Here is a 24382-nt window from a genome sequence, read left to right on the forward strand (position 1 = left end):
CTTCCATTAAACGATCAGTGGGAGACTTGGTAAGCTTCTATTCCTGGTAATCATATGGAGGAGGGGTAGGAGGCTTTTGTTATAACAGGTCATGGCTGCACTCATTCATTGATGGCCACACATAAAAACGAATCTATTGGTTTTGAGGTGTTCTATAGTTGTTCTGCTCTCGGATCCTTTTGAGGACCACAGAAGTCTGGCAATGTTGGTGGTTTACAAAGATCTGTTTCCTTTTCGACCTAAAAACGGTATTCTTTAAATATAATAGAAAACACCTGATTACATCTGTTTGTCTACCACATGTTCCCCAAGCCTGCTTCAGCATCGTGAACAACCTAAAGGATTTAAAAAGTGACTTGCTTTTTAATCTCCGTATTGCCGCAGTATGTACCTTAACTCTGTCAAATATCCCTTTCTGCGCTCAACCACTGGAGTACTTATCAAGCTGGAAATAATATGGTCACCTACAGTATCCGAGCCTTAGAAAATGAATGGCTGCATTCTTTTATTGCCCTTTGAAACCATTTATACTGGGTACCTGGCCCCACAAGAATGCATTTATTATCTGTAGTGGCTTAATCACAAAAATGTGACCATCCCAAACAGCTGTTTGGCAGTTAAGCATTTGAAGTAAAAAAAAAAAAAAAAATGTTTTTCTCACATTGCTATTCAATAGATATATGTTTGTATATTTGTATTTGCTTAGCGCCAACAGTGTACACAGGACTTTACAAAAGAGGCAATACAGAGAATTATGAGTCAATAAATGCAACATACATAAAACAGGACAAAATAAATGGTCCATGTTAATAGATTAAGAAACTAAAATCTGTGGAAGTTAAAAAAAAAAACAACTAAATTAAGTAGAAAATAAAAATGCAGTTTTGCGTAGGGTGACATGAAAGCCATTCCCTGCCTACTAGGGATCGGCTGGATTTAGCATTTGCCTAAAGCAGAGTACTTTAACTGGTGCACAGGGCATTGATGTCTTCCTTGGACTATTTGCTTCTGCTAATCACATTGTAGCTGCCCAGTCAGCTAAAAGAAAAAAAGGTGATGTAAAAAAGCGCTAATGGGAATAACAATGTACCCTGTTAAGAGGGGGAACCCTATTGGTAGATAGGCAGCCTGGTGAAACTGATAGTACAATCAGATGAACAGCATAAATGAAAAGAGAGATACCGGCGCCTGATCAGTCCACAATGGATGGAAGTCCAGTAGAAATAGTCCCAATTCCAAGAAGTGCTACAGTCACTGAATCTTTGAGTGCTCCGTTAGGAATTCATGCAGGGGATGTGGAACATGAAATAAAAGAAGAGAGAATTTAGTGCAACACAGCTAAACAGATTACACAGACATAAAAATGCAAGCTGGCTGACACAGGGGGACAAGACAGACAGACACAACTAGACAGACAACATTAAAGCAAAGCTAGTGATAAAAGTTAATTTATTATAACTGAAAATAAAAAGTAGGACAGGTTGCTGATATGCCGCTCCGGTGGGTTAAAATCTGAATAACACTCACAGGACGGCAGATGTAGATTCGCATAAGTCAATGTGAGCCGAAATCCACTAAGTGACGTTTTATTCACACTGAAATCCGTGTGTGTGTGTGTGTGTGTGTGTGTGTGTGTGTGTGTGTGTGTGTGTGTGTGTGTGTGTGTGTGTGTGTGTATATATATATGTATATATTATATTATATGTATATATATTATATTATATGTATATATTATATGTGTATAGATAGATATTAAAAATGGTCATACTTAATCATTTAGTGAGCTTTTATAAATATTTAAATGTATCCTAAATGACATTACAATATTCTTGTAGCCCATCTCCTAATATTTATTTTCTGATGGGCCCCTTTGGTTACATCAAGTATGCCTTCGGGGCTCTTCAGCCAGTTTCCCAGCCATTAACTGCAGGAAGTCCAGTTCCATGTGTCTTCATTGCTCAACATCCTCCGTTCAAGTGCGCGTAGGTCTGCAGGGCCATGCAAGTGCTTTAGATGCATATTTTGACCACAATTAATTCATCGGACGGTTGCTTAATCTCTTCTCTGTCATAGGGACCCTTCTGGCAGCAAAGAGATTGAAAATGATATATAAAAGCTTAAAACCTTCCAGTTGCCCTGATTTTAAAGCCATAGGAAACCACAAACACATTCTCAAGTAATCATTCATTAGTACAGGTGTTTTAAAGATGAAATTCCACTTGACATTTGCAGGAGTTGCAACGAATTCAAAACATACGCTGTGGAAACACCTTTTTCTAATGTTGTAAAAGCCGTATTGTAGAGCCATTGCATCTTTGCACTTTGCAGAGATACCCAGTAAGCTCATATTAAACCCCCAAAGTAACCACAATTTTTGTGTGTGTGTGTGTGTGTGTGTGTGTGTGTGTGTGTGTGTGTGTGTGTGTGTGTGTGTGTGTGTGTGTGTGTCAAAGCGGAGTGCTACTGGGCATGGCAATATATACTTAAATAAAGGACAAAACATAGAACACAGACAGAGCCCAGTGCTACATCCAATGACACAAATACACAGTAAAGTATCTAAAATAAAAGCACTTGGTCATTTAGTTTGATTCTTTGGCTAAAGCATCTTAAGCTTGCACACCAAACGCCAGCACAGAGTTGATCTACCTTGGCGTTTGGTGTTCAAGCTTAAGATGCTTTGGCCAAAGAATCAAACTAAATGATTCAAACTAGCTGCCCCGTGTAGCTTACAATCTGTTTTTGGTGCCTGAGGAGATAAAGTGACTTTCCCAAGGTCACAAGGAGCCGACACCGGGAATTGATCCAGGCTCCCCTGCTTCAAGCTCAGTGCCAGAGTAAGGCTAAGGCCCCGGTCACGGCGCTGTAATGCGCGCCCGCGCTTTTGGCTGCGCGTTCCGGCGATTCCCCGGTCTGCAGCTCACTGCAGGAGCAGAGACCGGGGGGGCATGGCGGAGGAGTGACGGGGGCGCGGCCATGACGTCACCCGGCAGGTTCGCCCTCATTGGCTAAACCGCCGGGGGGCGTGCCTAGCCGCTCGACGCGAGTTCCTGCTCTCAATTCTATTGAGAGCAGGAGTAGCTCTCGCACGAGTGCTGCGGCCCCCCCTCGCAGCGGGCCCGGCGCCATTGTGGGGAGGGCTCTCGTGAGCGCAGCGTCCGCCACAGCGGACGCTGTAGCAGGCAGCGGGGGCAAGGCCTAAGTGTCTTCACTCATTGAGTAACTCCTTCAGTTAAATACTTTAATAATATTTTCATGGTCATCTAGTTAAACCTTTAGCCAAAGCGCTATAAGCCTGCATGCCAACGTCAAGGCATAACCAAATATGCAGGTCCTAACACTACACTGTGAACCTTCCCTTTTACCTCTGTATGAGGTGGAACAACCATAGTAGGTCCTGTCCATACAGCAAAATGAAAAAAACCTCCCAAGTTAAAAAGCTGGTGGGGAGGGTGAGCTCTGGGAGGAGGGGCCACCTACCTCCAAACAACTGTATATATATAATCTATCATCTATCATCTCAAAAACGAATAGACGATACCGTTCTGTGGCTAACGAAATGCTTTTATTTGTGCAAGCTTTCGAGATACACTGATCTCTTCTTCCGGCGATGTTACATTGAATAAAGCAGGCAAGGGGGTCACTCAGAAACAATACAGTGAGCCCACAGTGTATACAGCGCTTTACAAAAGGTGTGTGTGTGTGTGTGGAGTGGGAGTGTATATCAATGGTATGGGTAGGTGTGGAAATGTGAGAGGGTGTTGCATTACTAAAAGTGTGTGTAGATACTATGTGGTCCCTATTGGTATATAGGGATGGCATTACATAAAGTATTTGTATGTGTAAGAGACAGCTGTGTGTGCATACATATTGCACAGTATGTATGGACATGGCCTTTAGCACTCATGGGAAGAGAGTTCTCTCGTGTCAGTAGTGACTCATAAAACTTCGGTCTCGGTTTAGCCCACTGCTTAGTGTCCTGAACAGTTGCATAAATTTGTATTCATGCAACCGTCTCTCTTTCGGTGTTCTAAGATTACCTTTGAATATGGCCACCATTCAGATCGTTCATCTTATGGCCAGAGTCAGAGAAATGTTCGCCGACAGGACTGTCTCTCTTGTTCCACGTGTGATGCTGTGGCAATGCAGATTCATTCTCTTGTTTAGCCCCTGTCCCGTCTCACCTATGTAGTAGCAGCCCCCTGGGCATTTCATGCACATGATGAGGTACACAACATTGCTGAAGGTACAGGTGAACCTTCCTCTGATTTGTACTCCTGATTCCTGTGTGGCATATGTATTGTGCCCGCTGTGTGGAGCATTGCGCAGGTTTTGCATCTTGCATCCTGGCATGGTCTTGTCCTGCATTCAGTTGTACTGTTGAATCCTTTACTCCTCACCATCATTTTCAGATTATGAGGTTCTGTATGATAATAAGGGTGTTTCAGGGATGACCTGTTGCAGTCTTGTATCTTCCTGGAGAATGGGTTATAGTTCCCTGGCGATCTTGCGTAGGGCTTCTAGGTGTGGGTTATATGTGACCACCAAAGTCACCCTGTCGCTTGTCTCTTTCTGTCTGTATTCAAGGAGATCACTTCTTGGAATTCTGGTGTCTTTGTGGATTTGCTGGTCTACAATTCTGTGGTTGTATCCACTGTTTATGAAATCCGATCTCAAGGCTGTAATCCGCTGGCCTCTGTATGCTGTGTCGGAGCATATATGGTTGTATCGTATGGCTTGACTGTAGATGGTTGCATGCTTAGTGCGTGCTGGGTGGAAGCTGTTGTCCCTCAAATAGCTGGCTCTGTCTGTAGGCTTGCCGTATACAGAAGTCTGTAGTTGGTTGTTCTTCATAGTAATGGTATATATGATGTGGTGGATGTTTGAGCTTGCTGGGAATGTGTGTATTAATTCAATTTCTAACTGGCAATTGTTATTTGGAAGTAGATAGCCTCTCCCCCCCAGAGCTCACCCCTCCCCACCACCTTTTTAACTTGGGAGGTTTTTTTTTTCATTTTGCTGTATGGACAAGACCTGCAGAGAGAAACATATGAAATAATATGGAGGTGGAAACCTGAAGGATTTTGCACACATTGTAAAGGTATATTTGCACCGCCAGTCTCATTCCGTACAGATGTTGAGCTGATCAATTAAGACTCACCTGTCCAGATAACTAATGCAAATGCTGTAAAGTACACCAGTTTAACATTAGTTAACGGGGGGTTTCCTTTCCTAAGCATTACTGTACATTAATATGTAAACCTTAGAAAACCACAAGTTTGTGCCACTGATTAAAGATCTTAAACTCCCTCTGGGTTTTAAACTGTGACCCACACATCTTAATGTTCCCTGTTGCAACTAAACGTCCACTTGTACTACTGTAGTGTGGGGTGTCGTGAGAGTGTACATTGTCACTGATTGCCAATAACGTACACATAAGATTTGTTTCACATTGTTTCTGATTTAACTGTAAATTGTAATTGTAAACTTGCCTTGGCACGTACAATAAAACTATAGACGCCCAAATGAATCTTCTTTGATAATAATTCTTTGCTGAGCAATTGAGCTGTGAGGCAACAGAATGTGGATTTCTAATGGATTTTATTGATTTAAGGGCTTGGAGCCAGAGGCTTTTGCCGATACATTTTATGGAAGTTATACAGGATTTATGAACAGAAAGAATGCCCTGCTGTAATCATTTATTGATTGGTTATTTTCCCAGTGGTACTGGTAATGTTCACAATACATTTCAAAGGTGATGAGAAAAAGGTTGTCCCCTGTCTTCCATAATGACAATGATTCCGTAAATTGTAGTGGCAGATATGGATATATTCATTTGCAAAACTTGCGCCCTTCATGTTTTCCTAGGTCACTGTAGGTGGCTAAGATGGTTAAGTTTTTAGTGCAGGTAGGACGGTGGCATCTTATCAACAATTTATATGTATTTTTTTATAGTGTGTCACAGCAGCTGCCATCGGATCTCAACATGGCGCTTACGGTGCTGCTGGCATCTTCCTCACTGAAAGGGTCAGAAAAATGTTGGATGGCAATAAAGTAGCATTGCTTGTCTGAAGGGTAAAAGAGACCGGTAGTAGCCCTATAGCCGTATTCTAGCTCTGGTTTTGGGAGGAAAGCAAAAAAGGGAATCTCTAGTATCTGCCATTCTCAACAACTGTAGCAGACCAAGTGTACAACTGTACAAGGAGAATTTGGACTATTCCCCATAGGGTTTTGAGCTGCGTTTTATTTTTTTTCACCTATTTTTATGTAATGTGCACGTAGACTGCACAATGTAATGCATTTATAGTTGTCACTCTTAGTGTCACATTTATATTTATATTTTTCACACGTGTTTCCATTTCTCACGTCATAATTATTATTCACTATCAGTTCTCACTGACTACCATAATATTATGTAGCACCTTTTCCCCCACCCTGTGTGAGATCTTGCTGCTACCGTGTATTATTGGTGTGGTGCATACGTGTGAGGCTGTAACAGGAGGTCTTGAGATACTCCCCGGTGGTATGGTGAGACATCAGGACAGGTTCTTGGTACTATTCTTCTCTGCTGCAGCGTCTCCATCCAGTGAGGATCCTGGTGTAACCAGGATGGTCCACACTGGCACTCATATCATGTCCAATAAAGACATCCATGTTATAATCTGTGTCTTTATTCATATTCTGGATCACATCAGTGACAGTCCTGGAGCTCACTTCCTTTGCACAAGGCCCTGCAGGCCCCATCCAGCTCCTTTATCCCTGATGGCACACAGGGTAATACATCCTCCCACTCCGCAGGAGGAGGGGAGACAGACTGCCTGGCTTCTGGGTGAGTGTCAGTATCTATCTCAAGGGTGGGGCTTGTAACCCTGCCCCATAACAGGGCAGGTCTGATACTGACAGGCATCACATTCATGTGACCCAGCCAGTATCCCCCCCAAGGCGGACACCCACCCGCTTGTTGTTGCTAGGCCCGCCCCTGTATAAATTAACAATGCACCCAGGCTGCAATAGCAAGCTAGGCCTATTAAAAGAGAGAATCCCTCACAGAGCCTGTACCTAACAGGACTTATACTGTAAGGGTCCAAAAGAAGGATAGCGACCGGAGGACTAGGCTATAATTATATAAATAAGCACCTATACTCCAATTCAAGGAGCGCCCTTCACACTCTTTCTTTCTGTTCTCAACAACTGCCACATATTTATGGTGATTCAAAATTTTCTGAAAAACGAATAGGCAAATAAAATAGACCATACATTGTATGATTCAAGTTATTAGGTGTTCAGTTTGTCAAGGGTGGCAAACTGCGGCTTGTAATCTCCCAAGAGCACAACCCCGTCCCTCCAATTTGGCCTCCGGAAGACCCCCTGGTTCCTCCATTGTTTCCTTCTCTACCTTGTTGTCACGGGATGGAGTTTCCGTTAAGTTGAAGCATGGTGGCCCTGCTGCTTTAAGACAAACTTCCATGCGTTTTATACAGTGACTGTCCGCATCACAGGCAGCCTGTCCACTTGTGTGTAATTTGTAAGCAACTCTTATTGAACTGATCCTTGCTGGTTAGTGGAAATGCTGCAAATCAAGCTGCGCTGCAATTGTACCACTGGCATGCAGAGTTGCCGGCTATTCCTCGAGGGGCAGCATTTGCCGCCTTCTGCTGGATTTATTTCTTATCTGAGTAATACACTGAGTGGGGAGCTTTTCTAATACCCTCTCATTACACCAATTAACGCCTGTTGTTTAGCAAGCATTACATTATCCACTTGCACTCCAGGACCAAATGTAATTGAGTGAATCGAGTGATATAACCTTGTCCTTGTTCCTGAATGTACAACTAGTTTCAAGTGACTGGACTGCACTGTTTATACTAATGGGGCACGCAGCAGCAGAGATGCTCATATCATTTTATTTCGTAAAGGTACTGTACTTATCAATTTAATTTACTTTTTGTTTATCCTGATCATGAACTTCTGTCAATTCTCTTGTAGATTTCTGTTTTGCCGAAATTGAAATGTAAAATAATAGTTCTAAAAATGCGGCCAGGGTTGCACATTTTTAAGAAGCTGATTTAACACCTACATTGATCGCTGCACCTTTTGGAGCCACTGCAGCAAAGTTTTGCTCCTGTCAATGTAGGAAAATAACAGACAAGGTGGACAAAAGCTGACATCTTCATATAGCACTAAACTAAAAGGAAAGAAACCTTTTTATTAGTAACAACATATATGTAACAGCGAAAATACATCAAAACTAAATATTGTTTTTTAATCACGCAGGGTGCATCTCCCTTAACCTCTTGGCTGCCAGAAAACCTGGCAATGCATGGCTCAATAAATGGATTAAAGGAGCAATCCAAGCCGTTTTTTGTTTGGGTTTGTTGTCCAGTTTGTAATACAGGATTGAAGCAGGGGGTCTCCGGAGCTGAACCCCATTAATTTCAGCTTCGGGAGGGGATACCGGTATCTCTGTAGTTTTCAGCTTCCTCGTCACATGGGCCAATGGGAAGTCGCACCGAACGACATGTCAACTCCCTATTTGCCCGCAGGGCCCGGGAGCTTTGAAAACAGACACAACCCTGGAGTTGCTGTCGGCACCTCCCACGTATGTAAATATCTCTGGAAGCAGGAAATTAATGGGGGTCTTCTCCGGAGACCCCCTGCTACAACCCTGTTTTTAAAAAAAATGAAAAAATAAAACTTTTGGATTGCCACTTTTAGAGCCATTCTGCCAGCAAATCATGATCTCTTGTGCTTTTTAGTGCAAAGAAGAGTAACATGACATCCGTTTGGAGGAAATATTTTGGTTTCTGCTCCACATAAACGTTGTTTGATAGAATTAAACGTTACATTGGCTATAACTAGGCTGTGGCTTCATTTAAAACGGACTTTAGCCTCAAGCCAGTGTCACAGCAGCCCTGGGTATTACCACAGGTGTGTGAGACAGAGGGTAACTTCTCTGATCTGATATGATTCAAAACGACAGTAATTCAGGAAGACACAATCCTGGCACTGGCCAGGAGATTAGTAATGTTCCAGTTGAACATACCATTGTAAAGTCACTTACTAGGCAGAATGAAATGTTCAGCAAACTCCTAGGGCCTCATGCAGAGAGCATAGAATTTTCAAATTGGCGAATTTCATAAAAAGTAGCTTTTTTGGAGAGTTTTATTCTCCATATGCAGAAAAGTGCGAATTCTGCTATGTTTAACATGGATGCGTGTGGCGAGTTTGAATGGAACAGATGCGCGCTTCAGAAATGTAAAAAAAAAAATCGCGGCTTTTTTTTCCCCTTTGCTATAGGCGGCGAGCGCCATCTTATTGCCAATATTTCCTGGCGCGGCTAAAATGAGAAAAACGCGCCATTTCCCTGGCGCGAACAGCCAGCCGCGACATGCCGTTCGTACCTCTCTGCATTCGGAGAGTTTTAAAAATGGCGAGATCGAGGTTCTCGCCAGCCGCGAGGCGAGTTTTAGCAATAAAAAAAACAAAATGGCGCATTTTTCGTAACTCGCCATTTTATGCCGGTTTCTGCGCGAAATTGTACAAAAAATGGCGAATTTTGAAATAACGATGCTCTCTGCATGAGGCCCCTAGTCTTTTGGAATACAGTGCGATGAACCATAACATCCCTGGATTCCTGCTACTTACACTACAGCATATAGCAACTGTGAAGTGTGTTATTGTATTTTACTGCAAGTCTTATTTGTAGCTGACAGTTAAGCCACTGTACTTTAGGTCTGGGGGGCGCAAGATTATTCATGGGGGGTGCAGGCGGTTGCAGGGGCCCCACGCTCTTCCCCATGGCATTAAAATTAATGCCGGGAGATCGCTTTAGGCCTCTGCAACTTCACTTACCTTGTCTTCGGCAACGCAGCGTCACGTGACCCCGCGACGTCATTTGACGCCAGGAGCCGGAGAGGAGGTAAGGGAGTGGGGGGCGCAAGCAGGAAGGGAAGCATGGGGTGGGCGGGGGGGCGAGCAGGAAAGATTGGGCAGCGCTGCTATAGGTAACTCCTATGTCATTGTGAGTTTGCACTGACTATATTTGAATTAAGCAATCCTGGCCAAACTGCCTCCAATGTCATGCAGATTTTGGATGCAACTTTTCTATCTGCCCCTTTTTCAAAATAAATTGTGGCAAACAGATAGAATGATTGTTATAAATAAAGCAACCAACAGGACTGTAACTTGCAGCAACTTACACTGTTAGGCCGTGTACATTGTAAGCGTGCGATCGAGTGCGTGACGTCACACGCGCCTGCTGCACAGGCAATCCGTGGCCTGGGGTCTCTCCTAATTCCTCCTGCAAGGCTACGACCACAGTGAGTGCCCGGACCTGCGTCGGAATACCTGGCAGCGCACGTGCCCTTCTCCCGTGTGATCTGTGGACTTCAGATTGCTCGCGACGGGGGGATGCGGCCACAACGTCACGCGACTGGTTCGCCCTCATTGGCTAAACCACCGCCGTGACGTGGCCATCGCTCTACAGCCACGCCAAAAGACACATTTCTTGTCGTGTGAAGATGTGATCACGCTTTGAGCATGCGTACACGTGGACTGTGGCCGGCCCCATAGAGGGCAATTCTTGTTCGCGCCACGCACGCGGTCACGATCATTGGGGACGAGGCCTAACCAGTCCCCAAAACGCACTGTGGTGCAAGGGAACAAATCACTTGATTCATTGACGCACAGTGACTGCAGTGCTCCAGTGTGACACGTGATCCATAGTCTCATTGCATGAGCAATAAGGATAAGAAACCCGATAGCCACTAAAGAGTAAAATAGAAGTAATACAATACTGTAGTAAGCGAGGTTTGGACAAAAGCGTGCAACCCAGGGGAGCTGCAATTCTGTGCAAAGTGTTTTGTTGAGTTGTTAGGCCCTGTGGGTGGTTAAATTGGCTGTTTGTTTCTTCTGAATTACAGTACAGGCAAGTTTGGCATCTTCTCCCACTGTTCTAAATCCAGCCTTTTCATCTAAGGGGCGAGACACTTACGTGTAACCCCTTCAATACAAGTACATAATTTGTTATGGTGCAAGCCACTTGCATTTTGTGGAAACACCATAAATTAAATAATTGTGCCTTTATCTATAGATACATATGAGCTTAAGGAGAGTGGTAAGTGCAATGCCTTTTGAAGTGGGTGAACCTGGTTCAAATCCCAGTGTCTGCTCTCCTTGTGACCTCGGGTAAGTCACTCTATCGCCCTGCACCTTACGCACCAAACATTACATTTTCAGAAACATCTTCAGAGACCATTAGGGATTTGGGGCGAGCTGCACTTTTATGTGCAATGTCTGCTGTAGAACAGACATTTGGTATTGATGGTAACATTCTCCCCTCATGGTGTAAATGTATATAATTACAATTTTATTTTCTTGTATAAAATATTCTATACTCTGTGCGCTTCAGGTGACACTAGTTCTGTTGGTCTTTCCAGGATCCAACTTTGACGTTCAAGCTGCAACACGCACCCCCATTTCATAATTTTAACTGGACCAGAGGTTCATGCAGAGAAGAGCCACAGCACCCAGCTCCTTGGATAAAATAGACAAAGGCCCTAGTAACCAGTCCTTAAGAGGAACACTCTGTGGGTTATTCATAAAACTGTGATTGTGCTGCTCATGGCACTGACGCTCCCATTGACTTCACTGGGAGTTTCCGTGTTATAGTGCCCCGATCTACATTGTCACAGTTTAACGAATAACCCCCCCATGTGCCATCGCAATGTTTCCCTCATTAACTGGCTCAAGAGAGACATGGCGTGTGCTATTCCTAGAAACCCGCAAATACAGCAATTAATTATGTGATATCAGTGACTCGATTTTATGAGGCCCTCTATCCTAAAAAAATAAATATATATATACACACACACACACACACACACACACACACACACACACACACACACACACACACACACACACACACACATATCACACACACACACACACACACATATATATATATATCACACACAATAACTCATAAGTTAAAGAAAATAATAAATTACTTATCTTGAGATCAGGTTTCCTGTAGTGCAGCTGGGACCACCATCCAGCCGCAAAATAGATAGCACAACAGTGAAAGAAATCTGCAGCACTCTGGTAAATTTGTAAATATAAATCAGATTTAATGGATTTTGTTTTTTTAATGTAATGCTATTTTAGTCCAGTCATCATCAATAGCTGCAAGCCAAGGGTGGTCTTGTGTGAAAACTGTAAAGAAACGATATTACAATCATGAAAACCACAGCTATACTGTGTGATGTGTAAGATACTGACTGCTATCTCAGTGTCACCGCCTTTCATACTGTAAGCCCTGCACACACCTAGCTGTAGCCACTTTCAGTAAGTGGCAGGTAACTGATTGACTTCTCTACATCAGGGACTATGGGGTACTCTTTAGTATCTCATGGGGATTCCTGTAACCCTTTAAATAAGTAAATGTTACATTGTAAGCAAGTTAGCAGCGCCCTGGAAAGAGACACGGGATGCTTGACATTTGTATGTCCAGTCATTTACTAGGTTAATTGTGTTTCTACTCCCAGAACTTCTTTGCCAATTGAAATGTTCCTTGTTAATTTCGTCTACACTCTCTCTACCATAACTTAGAAATATAAAAATGTATATATATTATTCTTTGTTGCATCTTGTGTTTTATGGTTTTGTAAGCAATTGCATATAGCTAAATAAATGTAAAACGCCCTCATGTGTATGTATGTGTATTTTTCCAGGACAGTCGGCCCAATATGTCAAGACCTCTGATCACCAGATCACCTGCATCCCCATTGAACAATCAAGGCATTCCCACTCCCGCACAACTCACCAAGTCCAATGCGCCAGTTCACATTGATGTCGGTGGACACATGTATACCAGCAGCTTGGCGACCCTCACAAAATACACAGATTCCAGGTAAACATACTCAAAAAATAGTAGTTCATGTTCTGTTATACCTCCTTTCCCATGTGATCATTAAGAATTTAGCTTAATTCAAATGAAGAGGACTACATCTCTTCTCCTCCAGTGCTGGTAAGTGACTTTATAGCATATTGAATGAGGGCATGTATGATTTACAGGAGGTGGCATCATATTTTTACATACTTTGTGTGTGGTTAAAAGGGATGTACCACAGGTTCAGGAATAAATGGTTAACAGTGACATCCTAAGAAAGATTGTCACCTTTTAAGTGTATCCCCCCTCCCAAGGGGTTACTAACATGCTGGGCCCCACCATGGGGATTAATACGCAGGGGTATTTAAGGAGAAGGGACTGTTCTGTAGGGTTAGGTTCCAGAGGAGCGGAGCCTCGGGTATTGGAGAGTGTATGTTAATAAGGTGATTGCATAGACTAGGCAACCATGTTTGTTATGTTGTATATTGAGCCAGTACCCCTTAAGTAAGGAGCCCCTAAAGACAGAAAAAGAGACCTGTACAGTTTTGGTAAAAGGGATATGGCAAGCCATAGAGGGTCTCAAGAAAAGAGGGTCCCCGGGTGCCTGCTGATCAGCTCTATACGCGGATCACAGCTAAAGTTCCTCCTCAGTCTTTGTGGAAGTGGCAAGTCCCATATACAAACAGCAACGTATTGGATCAAGCACAATGAGACCTATCAGGATTTCCCGTAGGGCTTCAAATAGTGGGAACACTATCTAAAGGGTTCAGAAGAGACAAAGGGGGCCGGGTCCCACAACTACATAAGCAATTAAGTCAGAGTACTTCCATCTAAGTGATAAGAGTGGGCACAGGTGGAAGAGAAGTATTCGTATATGTCTTTGTATACAACTCTATACAACGTGTCAAGATATGTCTGAGCAGTCCCTGAGTTGGGGACATAAATAAATGGTGGTTGTGCTATAAAAGTTTCTGGCGCCCATTATTTCACAACATTGCTACCTCATCGCCCAGCCGCCTGAACTACCGCACCCCGAGTCAAAGTAAACCATGCAGAGAAGCCATATGAACACCACACCGATATAACCTCCCTAGGAAGCCGGACAGGAAGGGTTACATAAAGTAACTATTTTATGTATGTGTATCCAGTTAAAAAAAGTATGTTTCCCTTTGCTCATGTCTGCTGAGGTTCTAGAACAGTGGCCTCTAAACTTTTCAGTACGAGGGACACATCGTATATTCTAAACGTTTTCGCGGGCCACAGAAAAAATCAATCTTTTTATATAGTTATATATTTAATAAATGAATTAATACGTTTTATTTGGATCTTTTTGGGGTAATCGGCATGATATGATTCAGAACAAAAGAGAAATGTGACAATTACAAAGAAAGGATGCCGTGGTTACACTGGGAAATTATATACACTGTAATGAGCAAAAATATATATAATTCAAGTTGTTGCGGGCCGGATAAAATCTAGTAGGGGGCCTGTTGTGGCCCCCGGGCTGTAGTTTGGCGACCCCTGTACTAGAATATCAGCTACTTAAATGTGGCAATGCAGTTTGCATTTTTGTTTTGGTGTTTTTTCTTTAATGCAGCAGTTGCTTAGCTTTAAAGAAATTTAGTAATCTAAGCTGCCGATTGATCTGTTCTCCCGAGATCGATGGGCGAAGATCCTGCTTCCCAGGGTTCATAATATGGTTGCCAATTTGAAAAGGGGAAATGCTGTGCTTTTGTAAATGGTTGCTATAGCAACCCAAGGAATCTTAACCCTTTGAGTGCAGGAGGGGTCATGGTGCCTGTGTGCCACGGTGCTGGTTTAATGGGTTTCGTCTCAGATTTCAAGTTATTAACTTTTAAACCCTAATATTTTACCAAACAAATCTAGTTTTTTTAAAAAGAAGAGAAATCATGGGGTCTGTTTAGGGTATGTACGTTTTTAGCAATTCATTTTAACCAAATGAACCCCCTTTTCTGCAGAGCTATGCAATCACCCATAGCGCACCTACCACGGAAAAAAAAAATTTAGCGCGCAACTTTTACTTAACTGTTTTATTCTTATTGTAATACGGAAAAAAACATCACAATGCAATCTGTTTATTTTTATATTTTCAACAAAAGACAAGTGACTGCCTGGGTGGGTGGGTGACTGGCTGCCTGGGTGGGAGACTGCCTGTGTGGGTGAATGACTGCCTGGGTTGGTGACTGTGTGGGTGGGTGATAGTGACTGGGTGGGTGGGTGAGTGACTTGACTCTGAGTGACTGGGTGGGTGACTGGCTGGGTGGGTGACTGATTGATTGACTTGACTGACTGGGTGGGTGGGTGGGTGACTGGATGGGTGAGTGACTGGGTAAGTGAGTGAGTGACTGCCTGGGTGGGTGACAGACATTGACAGTGTGGTTGACTGACCTTGGGTGCTGCTTCCTTGCCCGCCAGATGCTTTCCCCCCCCCCCTGCCCCCGATATCCCCGTGGCTACTGTCCGGGGCGGGAGGTAGGCACGGGGGTAGGCGGCTGGGGGGAGTGAGACTGGCGGGCTAATTCCGGTGCTGCAGCGGCTGAGGGGCGCGAGTGGGAAGCTGGGTTGGCATGCGCTTCCCCTCCATCCCACATTAGGAGCGGGGGGGAGAGCGGGCCCACAGGTTGTAGAGCGGACACTCTGCCCTGCGCATGCACGCCGGGACCTTGGCTCTGCGCATGCGCCCAGGGAATCGGGGAATCGCCGCCATTTCAAAATAAATATAACAGGCCCCCTGACTCACGGGGCCCGGGACGCCAACCCCGGCAGACCCCCCTTGTTGGCGGCCCTGTTTGCATGGCCCAGAGCTCAAGCACTCTGTAGCACAGATGCTGCCTCTGCTCTCCTTGCTCCTGGTCCCATCGCACCTGTGCAGGGACTTCTGGGTATTGTAGTCGAGCTCCTGATCCAATGCTTTAACTACTAAAGGCAGCAGGGTAACAAATCCCAGAATTCCTTCAGTGTAAACACCCAGAAAGATGGTCACATGACAGACATTAGCCAATCAGCACAGAGACTCCTGTCCTGGGTTTGGAGAAGTGATCTGCTGCCTCTCCCTCTGTCTCCTGCATCGATTTGCCTCTCACTCCCTCTCCTGCATACAATTGCCTCTCTCGCTACACACATACACACAAACAAAACATTCACATACACGAAGACTCCCACCCATATATGGTCACATACTAGTGGTGCTAAGACAAAGCATGGCACAGCTACTTTCTCTGGGCAAGTATCATCTTCCTTTTATATAAACACATTAATACATACACACACTTTTATATAGGAATTAAACAGAATGTAATTATTGAATAAATGAAATGGAAAGCAACAAATTAAATACTTTTTTGGTGTGTGTGTGTGTGTGTGTGTGTGTGTGTGTGTGTCCAGCCATTCTGTTCACTCACTTTAGGGAATAGCAGGCACTGCCTTGGTAACCAGCAAAAGCATGTTTGTGAAATACTCCTGGCAATGTGGCTTCCCTTACTTTACAGTTCAGTAACTAAGCAACTTTGTGGAATTGCGCAATAAAACAGACTCCGTCCAGTATTTTCAATTGAGTTACACCCCCGGCAATGTTCAGGGTGTGCTCGCAGCTCCGAGGCAAAAATGCCACGTTCCCTAATAGATTTTCCCACATTTTGCATCTCTGGGCATAGATTTCTTTCTAGCGTTGTGAGTTACAAGCATATGTTTATTTTATTTTTTTTGTGTTTTTTTTTCCATCTTTGCATTGAAAGGGTTTGAGTTGATAACTCTTGGAGGATGTAAATGTCCAAGAAGCAGAAGCACACCCTAGACTATATTGACATTGCTTATCTGTATGGCACCTTGTGGACTATTGAAGTGAATGGACTGTAACGTGTCCATGTGGCTTAGCACCAGATAGTATTTATGACCCTCACTTTGTGTGTAACTAACAATGAATTTTATGCCTAGTAAAATATTTTATAACTAAATAAAAAAAATCGTATGGGTATATAATATATTTGTCCCAGTTTTGTACTTTACAGTGATACTTACAAGAGTTCTACAGTTGGACACTAGTTATTCTCTGGTAGATTGGGTAAATTTAAAACGGTATTTTGAGTGAGATGCCCCAGATCAGACCCCAATCGTTTCTTTCTCTTCTTTCTTATTTTGTGACTTCAAAAAGGTTTGTGACATATAAGCGTTTCTCTCTTACTGTTTCGTTGTGTGAAAAAGAAAGTACACCCTCTTTGAATTCTATGGTTTTACATATCAGGACATAATAACAATCATCTGTTCCTTAGCAGGTCTTAAAATTAGGTAAATACAACCTCAGATGAACAACAACACATGACATATTACACCGTGTCATGATTTATTTAACAATAATAAAGCCAAAATGGAGAAGCCATGTGTGAAAAACGAAGTACACCTTATGATACAAGCTATTGAAGAACCACCTTTAGCAGCAATAACTTGAAGTAATCGTTTTCTGTATGACTTTATCAGTCTCTCACATAGTTGTGGAGGAATTTACAACGTTGGTTCAGTTCATTGAGGTTTGCGGCCATTTGTTTATGCACAGCTCTCTTAAAGCTGCAGTTCAAGCTCCCGTTTTTTTTTTTTTTTTAGTTTTGTTTTTTTAGTTTTTTTTTTACTTCAATAGTTTCATGTGGGCAATCTCTACTTACCTAAAGAACTGCATAGCTGCCGGCCAATTCGTTCTCTGTCTATTGATCGTCAAAGTTTGGTGACATCTATAAATCTGGGGAATGTAAATGGTTGCTATAGTAACAAACATGCTTGTTAAAATAGAATACAAGAAATTGGTCTTTCAACGTTGTTGTTTTTTTAAACAGAAAATGCTAAAAGTATTTTTTCTTAATACAGAACTGATTTATTTTTAAAAAAAAATACACATGCAGGATATTGCTTGAACTGCAGCTTTAAGGTCCCTCCACAGCATTTCCATCGGGTTGAGGTCTGGACTTTGACTGGGCCATTGCAACACCTTGATTCTTTTCTTTTTCAGCCATTCTGTTGTAGATTTGCTGCTTTGCTTGGGATAATTGTCCTGTTGCATGACCCAATTTCGGCCAAGCTTTAGCTGTCGGACAGATGGCCTCACATTTGACTCTAGAATACTTTGCTATACAGAGGAATTCATGGTTGACTCAATGACTGCAAGGTCCCAGGTCCTGTGGCTGCAAAACAAGCCCAAATCATCACCCCATCACCCCATCACCACCGTGCTTGACAGTTGGTATGAGGTGTTTGTGCTGATATGCTGTGTTTGGTTTTTGCCAAACGTGACGCTGTGCATTATGGCCAAACATCTCCACTTTGGTCTCGTCTGTCCAAAGGACATTGTTCCAGAAGTCTTGTGGTTTGTTCAGATGCAACTTTGCAAACCTAAGCTGTGCTGCCATGTTCTTTTTAGAGATAAGAGGCTTTCTCCTGGCAACCCTTCCAAACAAACCATACTTGTTCAGTCTTTTTCTAATTGTACTGCAATGAACTTTAACATTTAACATGCTAACTGAGGCCTGTAGAGTCTGAGATGTAACTCTTGGTTTTTTTTGCAATTTCTCTGAGCATTGCATGGTCTGATCTTGGGGTGAATTTGCTGGGACGTCCACTCCTGGGAAGATTGGCCACTGTCTTGAATGTTTTCCACTTTTGAATAATCTTTCTCACTGTAGAATGATGGACTTTAAATTGTTTGGAAATGGCCTTATAATATAACCATTCCCAGATAGATGGGCAGCAACAATTGCTTCTCTGAGATCATTGCTGATGTCTTTCCTCCTTGGCATTGTGTTAACACACACCTGAATGCTTCAGACCAGCAAACTGCTAAAACTTCGGCTTTTATAGAGGTAGTCACACTTGCTGATGATCAATTAATCAAGGGCATTTGATTAGCAGCACCTGTCTTCTACTTAGCATCTTAATTCCTATGGAAGCGGTAAGGGTGTACTTAGTTTTTCACACATAGCGTCTCCATTTTTACTTTATTTTTGTTAAATAAATCATGACGGTGTAATATGTCATGTGGTGTTGTTCATCTGAGGTTGTATTTACCTAATTTTAAGACCTGCTAAGGAACAGATGGTTGTTATTATGTCCTGATATGTAAAACCATAGAATTCAAAGAGGGTGTACTTTCTTCTTCACACAACTGTATATATACACACACACACGCACACATATATACATACATACAAACGCAAATTCATTGTTAGTCGAAATCTGTTTCTTCTTGTTAATACCACACAAGCTGACAGTGCTCCAAATCTGAATTCACAGAACAAGCGCTGGCTGCTGCTACAGCTACTCATCTTTTAAAATTGATTTCCTTTGAACAGCAAAATAGGCTATAGAGGCCTCGCAGCTCAGATAAAAAATGAAAACCTTTCCTGTCTTAGAGCAGTGTGAACAGTCAATGCAAATAAGAAAAATGATCTTTGAAGTGTGCCTGCCCCACAGAATCTTGTATTTCCTTCATCAAATGTGATACTTTATCAAAACCTCTCATGAGTTGACATGAGTCCGAGGTGCAGTTTTGAAGTGGACACAGCTTAGCTGGAAATGACTTGGAGATAGGGCATAGAATAGGAATAGGACAAAGAGAAGCTCTCTGCAGGTAGTACCCCCTCCTCCTACCTGTAGGCAGTCGTTTTCTTTCTTACCTGTTCAATAGGTGTTGTTTTTTTAATTAAATTTGTTATTACCTGACTGGCTTCATACTTTTTTTTTTTTAATGTAGTTTATTTATTTATAAAATGTGTTAACAGGAAGTAATACATTGAGAGTTACTCTCGTTTTCAAGTATGTCCTGTTCAAGTTTGATTCCAGGGGACAGTTTCTGCTGCCCCTGATGCCACACTGGTGAGTAGCTATTCAGGTGGCCTTCTGAGCCCGGGCTTCCCGCGAATGTACTGACTGATATGCGCAGCGGTGTAATATGTCCCCCACGCTAAACAGCATGGGGCATCATGTGCTGTTCCCCAGTCTGCCCTGCTGTATGTCGGTGAGGAGCTGCAAAAGCACGCATGCTCAGCAGGGTGACTGTTTTCAAGCTTGGCACAGTTACATCACATCCGGTGCCAGCCTTTTAAATTGAAGGGAAGGTTCCACTTCTCTGCAGTTCCCTGCTGTCGGCATCCGGTGCAGTCGTTTTTTTCAGTGTGGAGTCTGACAGCCGTCCGAGGTCTCTGCACAAGGCTTGTAGGTAAGCTTTATTTTCTCCTTTCTAGATAACGAATGGATTTTTTCCAAGGCATTCAGTTATTGAATATTTTTTCTTAAAATATTTTTATGGGCTTATTACATGCTTGTTAAAATGTTTATTATGCTCTTATTACATGTTCATTATATAATGCCAATTTTCAAAGCTTTTTCTGTGTTTTTGTGTCTTTTTTATGGTTTTTTTTTTCTTACACTAGTGCTTCAGCTCAGCTAGAAGGGAGTTCCTCTAATGCTGCAGCAGAAGCCTTACATCAGAGGAAAAGAATTGCAAAGAAATGCAAAATATGTGCGGCTTATGAAAAGCCTGCTGTGGATGGGAAAAAGCTTTGGGAGCAGTGCACTAGAGCCTTAGCACAAGAACCATCAGAACATATGTCAACTTTTTTTAACATAGATGCAAGACTGTATCACAGAGCCTGCAGTCAGCAATGCACACCTCAAAGGAACTGTGTGACGGGATGGGGTAACCAGGCTGTGCAATAAAGGTTTACGCCCATATGGTTACCCCTGAAACCGTGGGGACCAGGGATTATACATGTCAAAAATAAAGTGACCCCTACTTTTCCTGTTTACATGTTCCCTTTGCCCTAGGACTGTGAAATTTCGTATGTGCAAGTTTTAGGTGGGATATTTTGGTAGAAATGCAATTATTTTGGTTGCAGGAGTTCGGGGGCCGAAGTTATCGGTAGTCCGTTAATTCTCCCTGGCGAGCAGGCATGATTTGCCGGTACGCTGGGTGAATTACACCGGGGTAACCAAGTGTCCACAGACTCCAGAGTTTCGTGCCCAAATATCCCAAACCCATTTCCCTTATAAGTATAAGGTTCTCCAAAGTCCATACTTTATTAACGTGTACTTTATAATGGTTTATACATTTGTTATAAGACTCTATACAGTCATCCAGGACATCTGCATTGACGCCGGCATGCCTGTATAGAGTCAGTAGTTCAAAGAGGAGAGGATGTGCAGAGGTGAGAAGACTGTTTGGTGAGCGAGGAAGTGTGAATTGTCTGGTCCGGAGAACAAAGGGCACCTTGTGGGGACACCTTTTGTATCTGCCAGACTTGGTGGAGCCTTCCCAGCGGGTGGCAATGAGTTAGCTGGGGGAGATACAGCTCGTAGGCACTTCTCCCATTGGCTAAATCATATTTCCTGCTCACCCAGCTTTTCAAGCCTCCTCCTCTGACGTCAGCCAAAGGACGAGCCCCTATTCCTATTGGTTGGCGGGGAGGAATTCCCACGCTCTGATTGTTCGCTCCTCTTTCCTCCAGGATGAACATAGCTCAGCGGGGGGTATATAAGGAGAAGCCCCAGTCGGAACCAGGCCATCCAGTGACTTATGTCAATGAAGCTAGGGTGGGCTTTTCAAAGTTGCTTTGTTACAAATAGCAGAGCAAAACCGGCTTTGTTTTGAAGCTAGGAAAGTCTGTCTCGCAGAGACTATGTCCCGACTTTTGCTTCCAAGTTTTACAAATCGAACGTAGCAGTCGCGTTCAGGATTTCTTACCGAAATCAGTTCCAGGGTGATCAGGACAAGGTCCCGGTCAGGATTTTCGGCCGAATTTCATTCCAGGATGTCCGGGACGAGGTCCTGGTCAGGGTAAGCCCTTGCAAGCGGGTGCCCTGCACCTAGGAAAGGCTAGATTTAGGTGTATATTTTTGTCTGTTTATATTTATGTTGTGTTTACGAGGTATTTATCCAAATAAACCCCATTTTATTTCACTAATGTGTTTTGCCTATTGAATGATCCCGGTATAAATTTGTTAAAGACCTGGTCTCCCGTGACAAACTGCATAAGAGATCAAGGTCTAAAACCAGCCTGGACAAAAGAAGAGAATCGTTTTTAGAGGACTCGGATGTCTAGCATGTATTTCCTTCTGAAGATGAAGACGAGATTGCTTGAGGAGGAACTGCAAGATGATAGCTCTACCTTTTAATTCAATTTTGGTAGACAAACTTTTCAAAGCTGTAAAAGCAGTGCTCGAAATAGAGGAACCGCAGTGAAAATTCAGAGTCAAAGACAGGCAGTTTAGAGGTGTCCAAAGTAAAATAAGGGAAATTCTTTATTCCAAGACGTTTTAATAAGATGAACTCCTTTGCAGATAATGACGCTACGCCTAGGAGTTGATGTGGCCAATACCAGGTTGGTTCGAAGAACCATTCTACTATTGGAAGATATGATTTCGCCTGGCAGCAAAATCAATGGCTCTGTAACCGTTAGAAGAGCATTGTGGCTGTGTCCTTGGTTGGCAGATGCAACATCTAAGAGCATTTTTGTACTTGTCATTTTGAAGGTGATCTTTTATTTGGGATAAAAGCTAGAAGACATTATCGCCGTGTCTCGCGGAAGGTGCTCTTTTCTTGCCGCATGAGACAATTCATAGGGCCTACATTACAGCCAGATTCGGTTCATTGCAGAGAATCAAGATCCTATTCCCCTGATCGGGGTTATGCTAGAAGTCCAGCATGAAGAGGAGCAACAAAAGAGGTAAATTTGCCTGAAATAAGGGGAGATCCACAGTCGCCAGTCAGTGGAAGACTTGCCAGATTAAAGACTGTGTGGGCTCGACCTATTACAGTTCTTTAAATTTTATCAGCAGGTTACCATCTGGAATTCAAAACCTTCCCAAGAAAAATTGTTTTCCGAGTCTCAAAAATGCTAAGACACAAGGAATTTATAAAATGCTATGAGACAGATCTACAACATCAAATCAAGTGATTGTGGACGTTTCAAATGCCCAAATAAAGCGGGGCATCTATTCAAATATATTTCTAGTGAAAAAAATCTACTGGGGGATTCAGACCAGTTCTGGATCCAAAGTTTGCGAATATCTTATTAAAGATCAGAAGGTTCAAGATGGAATCTTTGGGTCAGTGATACAGTCAGTAGAGCCAGGAGACTGGTTAGTGTCACTGGATCTGAAGGATGCTTATCTGCACATTCCAGTTGCCTAGAAGCGTCAGAACATCCTCAGATTCTCAGTTGCAGATCTTAATTTACAGTATGCAGCTCTCCCCTTTTATCTGGCAATGACTGCGAGGACTTTCAGAAAAGTGTTGGTTACCCTAATTGCAGTGTAGAGGAAGCAAGGCATCCAGATATTTCCATATCTGGACAATATTCTGATAAAATCCCAAAGCACGGTAATACTAGTAATGCATCTTAGATTAGTGTTTTTAAATACAATTGTGCCTTAAGATAGCCCATGACTAGACCGGGGAGAAGGCTTCAGTGAGACTCGCACCCCATTTTACCAGGGAAATAGCTACATCCCGGGCATGTAGAGCACAAGCTTCTCCTGCCGAGCTGTGCAAGGTGGCTGTCTGGTTGTCATTGAATACCTTTTATTAAACATTATAAATTAGACGTGCAGTGTCCTCTGACGCATGTTTTGGTTGGAAGGTGCTACAAGCTGTAGTAGCTTAATAAATCTTTTTGTGTGACTCCGTTATTTCCCCCTCCCATTGTTCAATACTCCTTGGGTAGGTCCCAAATGTGCCCACTGCCATGGAGATGTACTGAAAAAAGGAAAATAGTTTTCATACTTACAATCATTTTTCTTTTTCTGGAATCCGTCCATGGCAGTGGAATCTTCCCTGCCCCTCAGTTGTTAATGTACTAATTATGTTGATGTATTTTTCAGCTGGTGGGAAAACCTAAAAAAAAGGCCAAGGGCATGCACAGCTGAACACCGCGATCTGTGGTCTGTTAGGAGCGAGCTGATGGGGTGTGTGGCCTAAACAGGGTGGAAGGGGAGTGCCATGACAAGTTTGCATCTGCTACAGCTATCCTCTCTCCTCAACCAATGGTTTTCTTGTCGTAAACCAGACTCCTAACTGTACAAAAGTATTGGCATTGCAGAAATAGTGCCTGCATTTGCCTACCTTCAAGTCACCAAACCGGCTAAGTGAGAAGAGATGGGAGCCGCTCTTCTGACTAAACTGGAGCAGGAAAAATGCTTTGCTGATTTCTGAAATTATATTAACAGACTTTGTGACACTGTGCTGTGTCTCCTTTTAGTTTCTCACCTTGAAGGAATATAATGGTGATCTGCAATTGAGAAAGCCTATGCTATTGTGAAGCGGCACTCCCATTGGCTCAGGCTATTTCCCCTCTTGATTGCCTCACAGCGCACCATGTGACCGCGTCGCCACACAGGAACACAATCTTGTTGGCTGACGCGCCACAGCGCCTCGTGAGCCGAAACAGAAGGAGACACCGGGGCCTTCCACTACACAGGTTAGTCAGTGAC

At 43.1% G+C, this 24382-nt stretch overlaps 1 protein-coding gene across 3 annotated transcripts in view; it reads left to right on the forward strand.

Annotated features, from left to right (window-relative positions):
- The window catches only part of KCTD1 (potassium channel tetramerization domain containing 1), a 178714-nt gene that overhangs the window by 105176 nt on the left and 49156 nt on the right, over positions 1 to 24382 (forward strand). For all 3 annotated transcript variants that reach the window (XM_075584865.1, XM_075584853.1, XM_075584857.1), the window contains exon 2: positions 12735 to 12913. In XM_075584865.1, the coding sequence (XP_075440980.1) occupies positions 12735 to 12913 (179 nt within the window). The remainder of the gene's footprint in view (positions 1 to 12734; positions 12914 to 24382) is intronic.

This window comes from Ascaphus truei, chromosome 2, assembly GCF_040206685.1.
Source record: "Ascaphus truei isolate aAscTru1 chromosome 2, aAscTru1.hap1, whole genome shotgun sequence".
Lineage (NCBI taxonomy): Eukaryota > Metazoa > Chordata > Amphibia > Anura > Ascaphidae > Ascaphus > Ascaphus truei.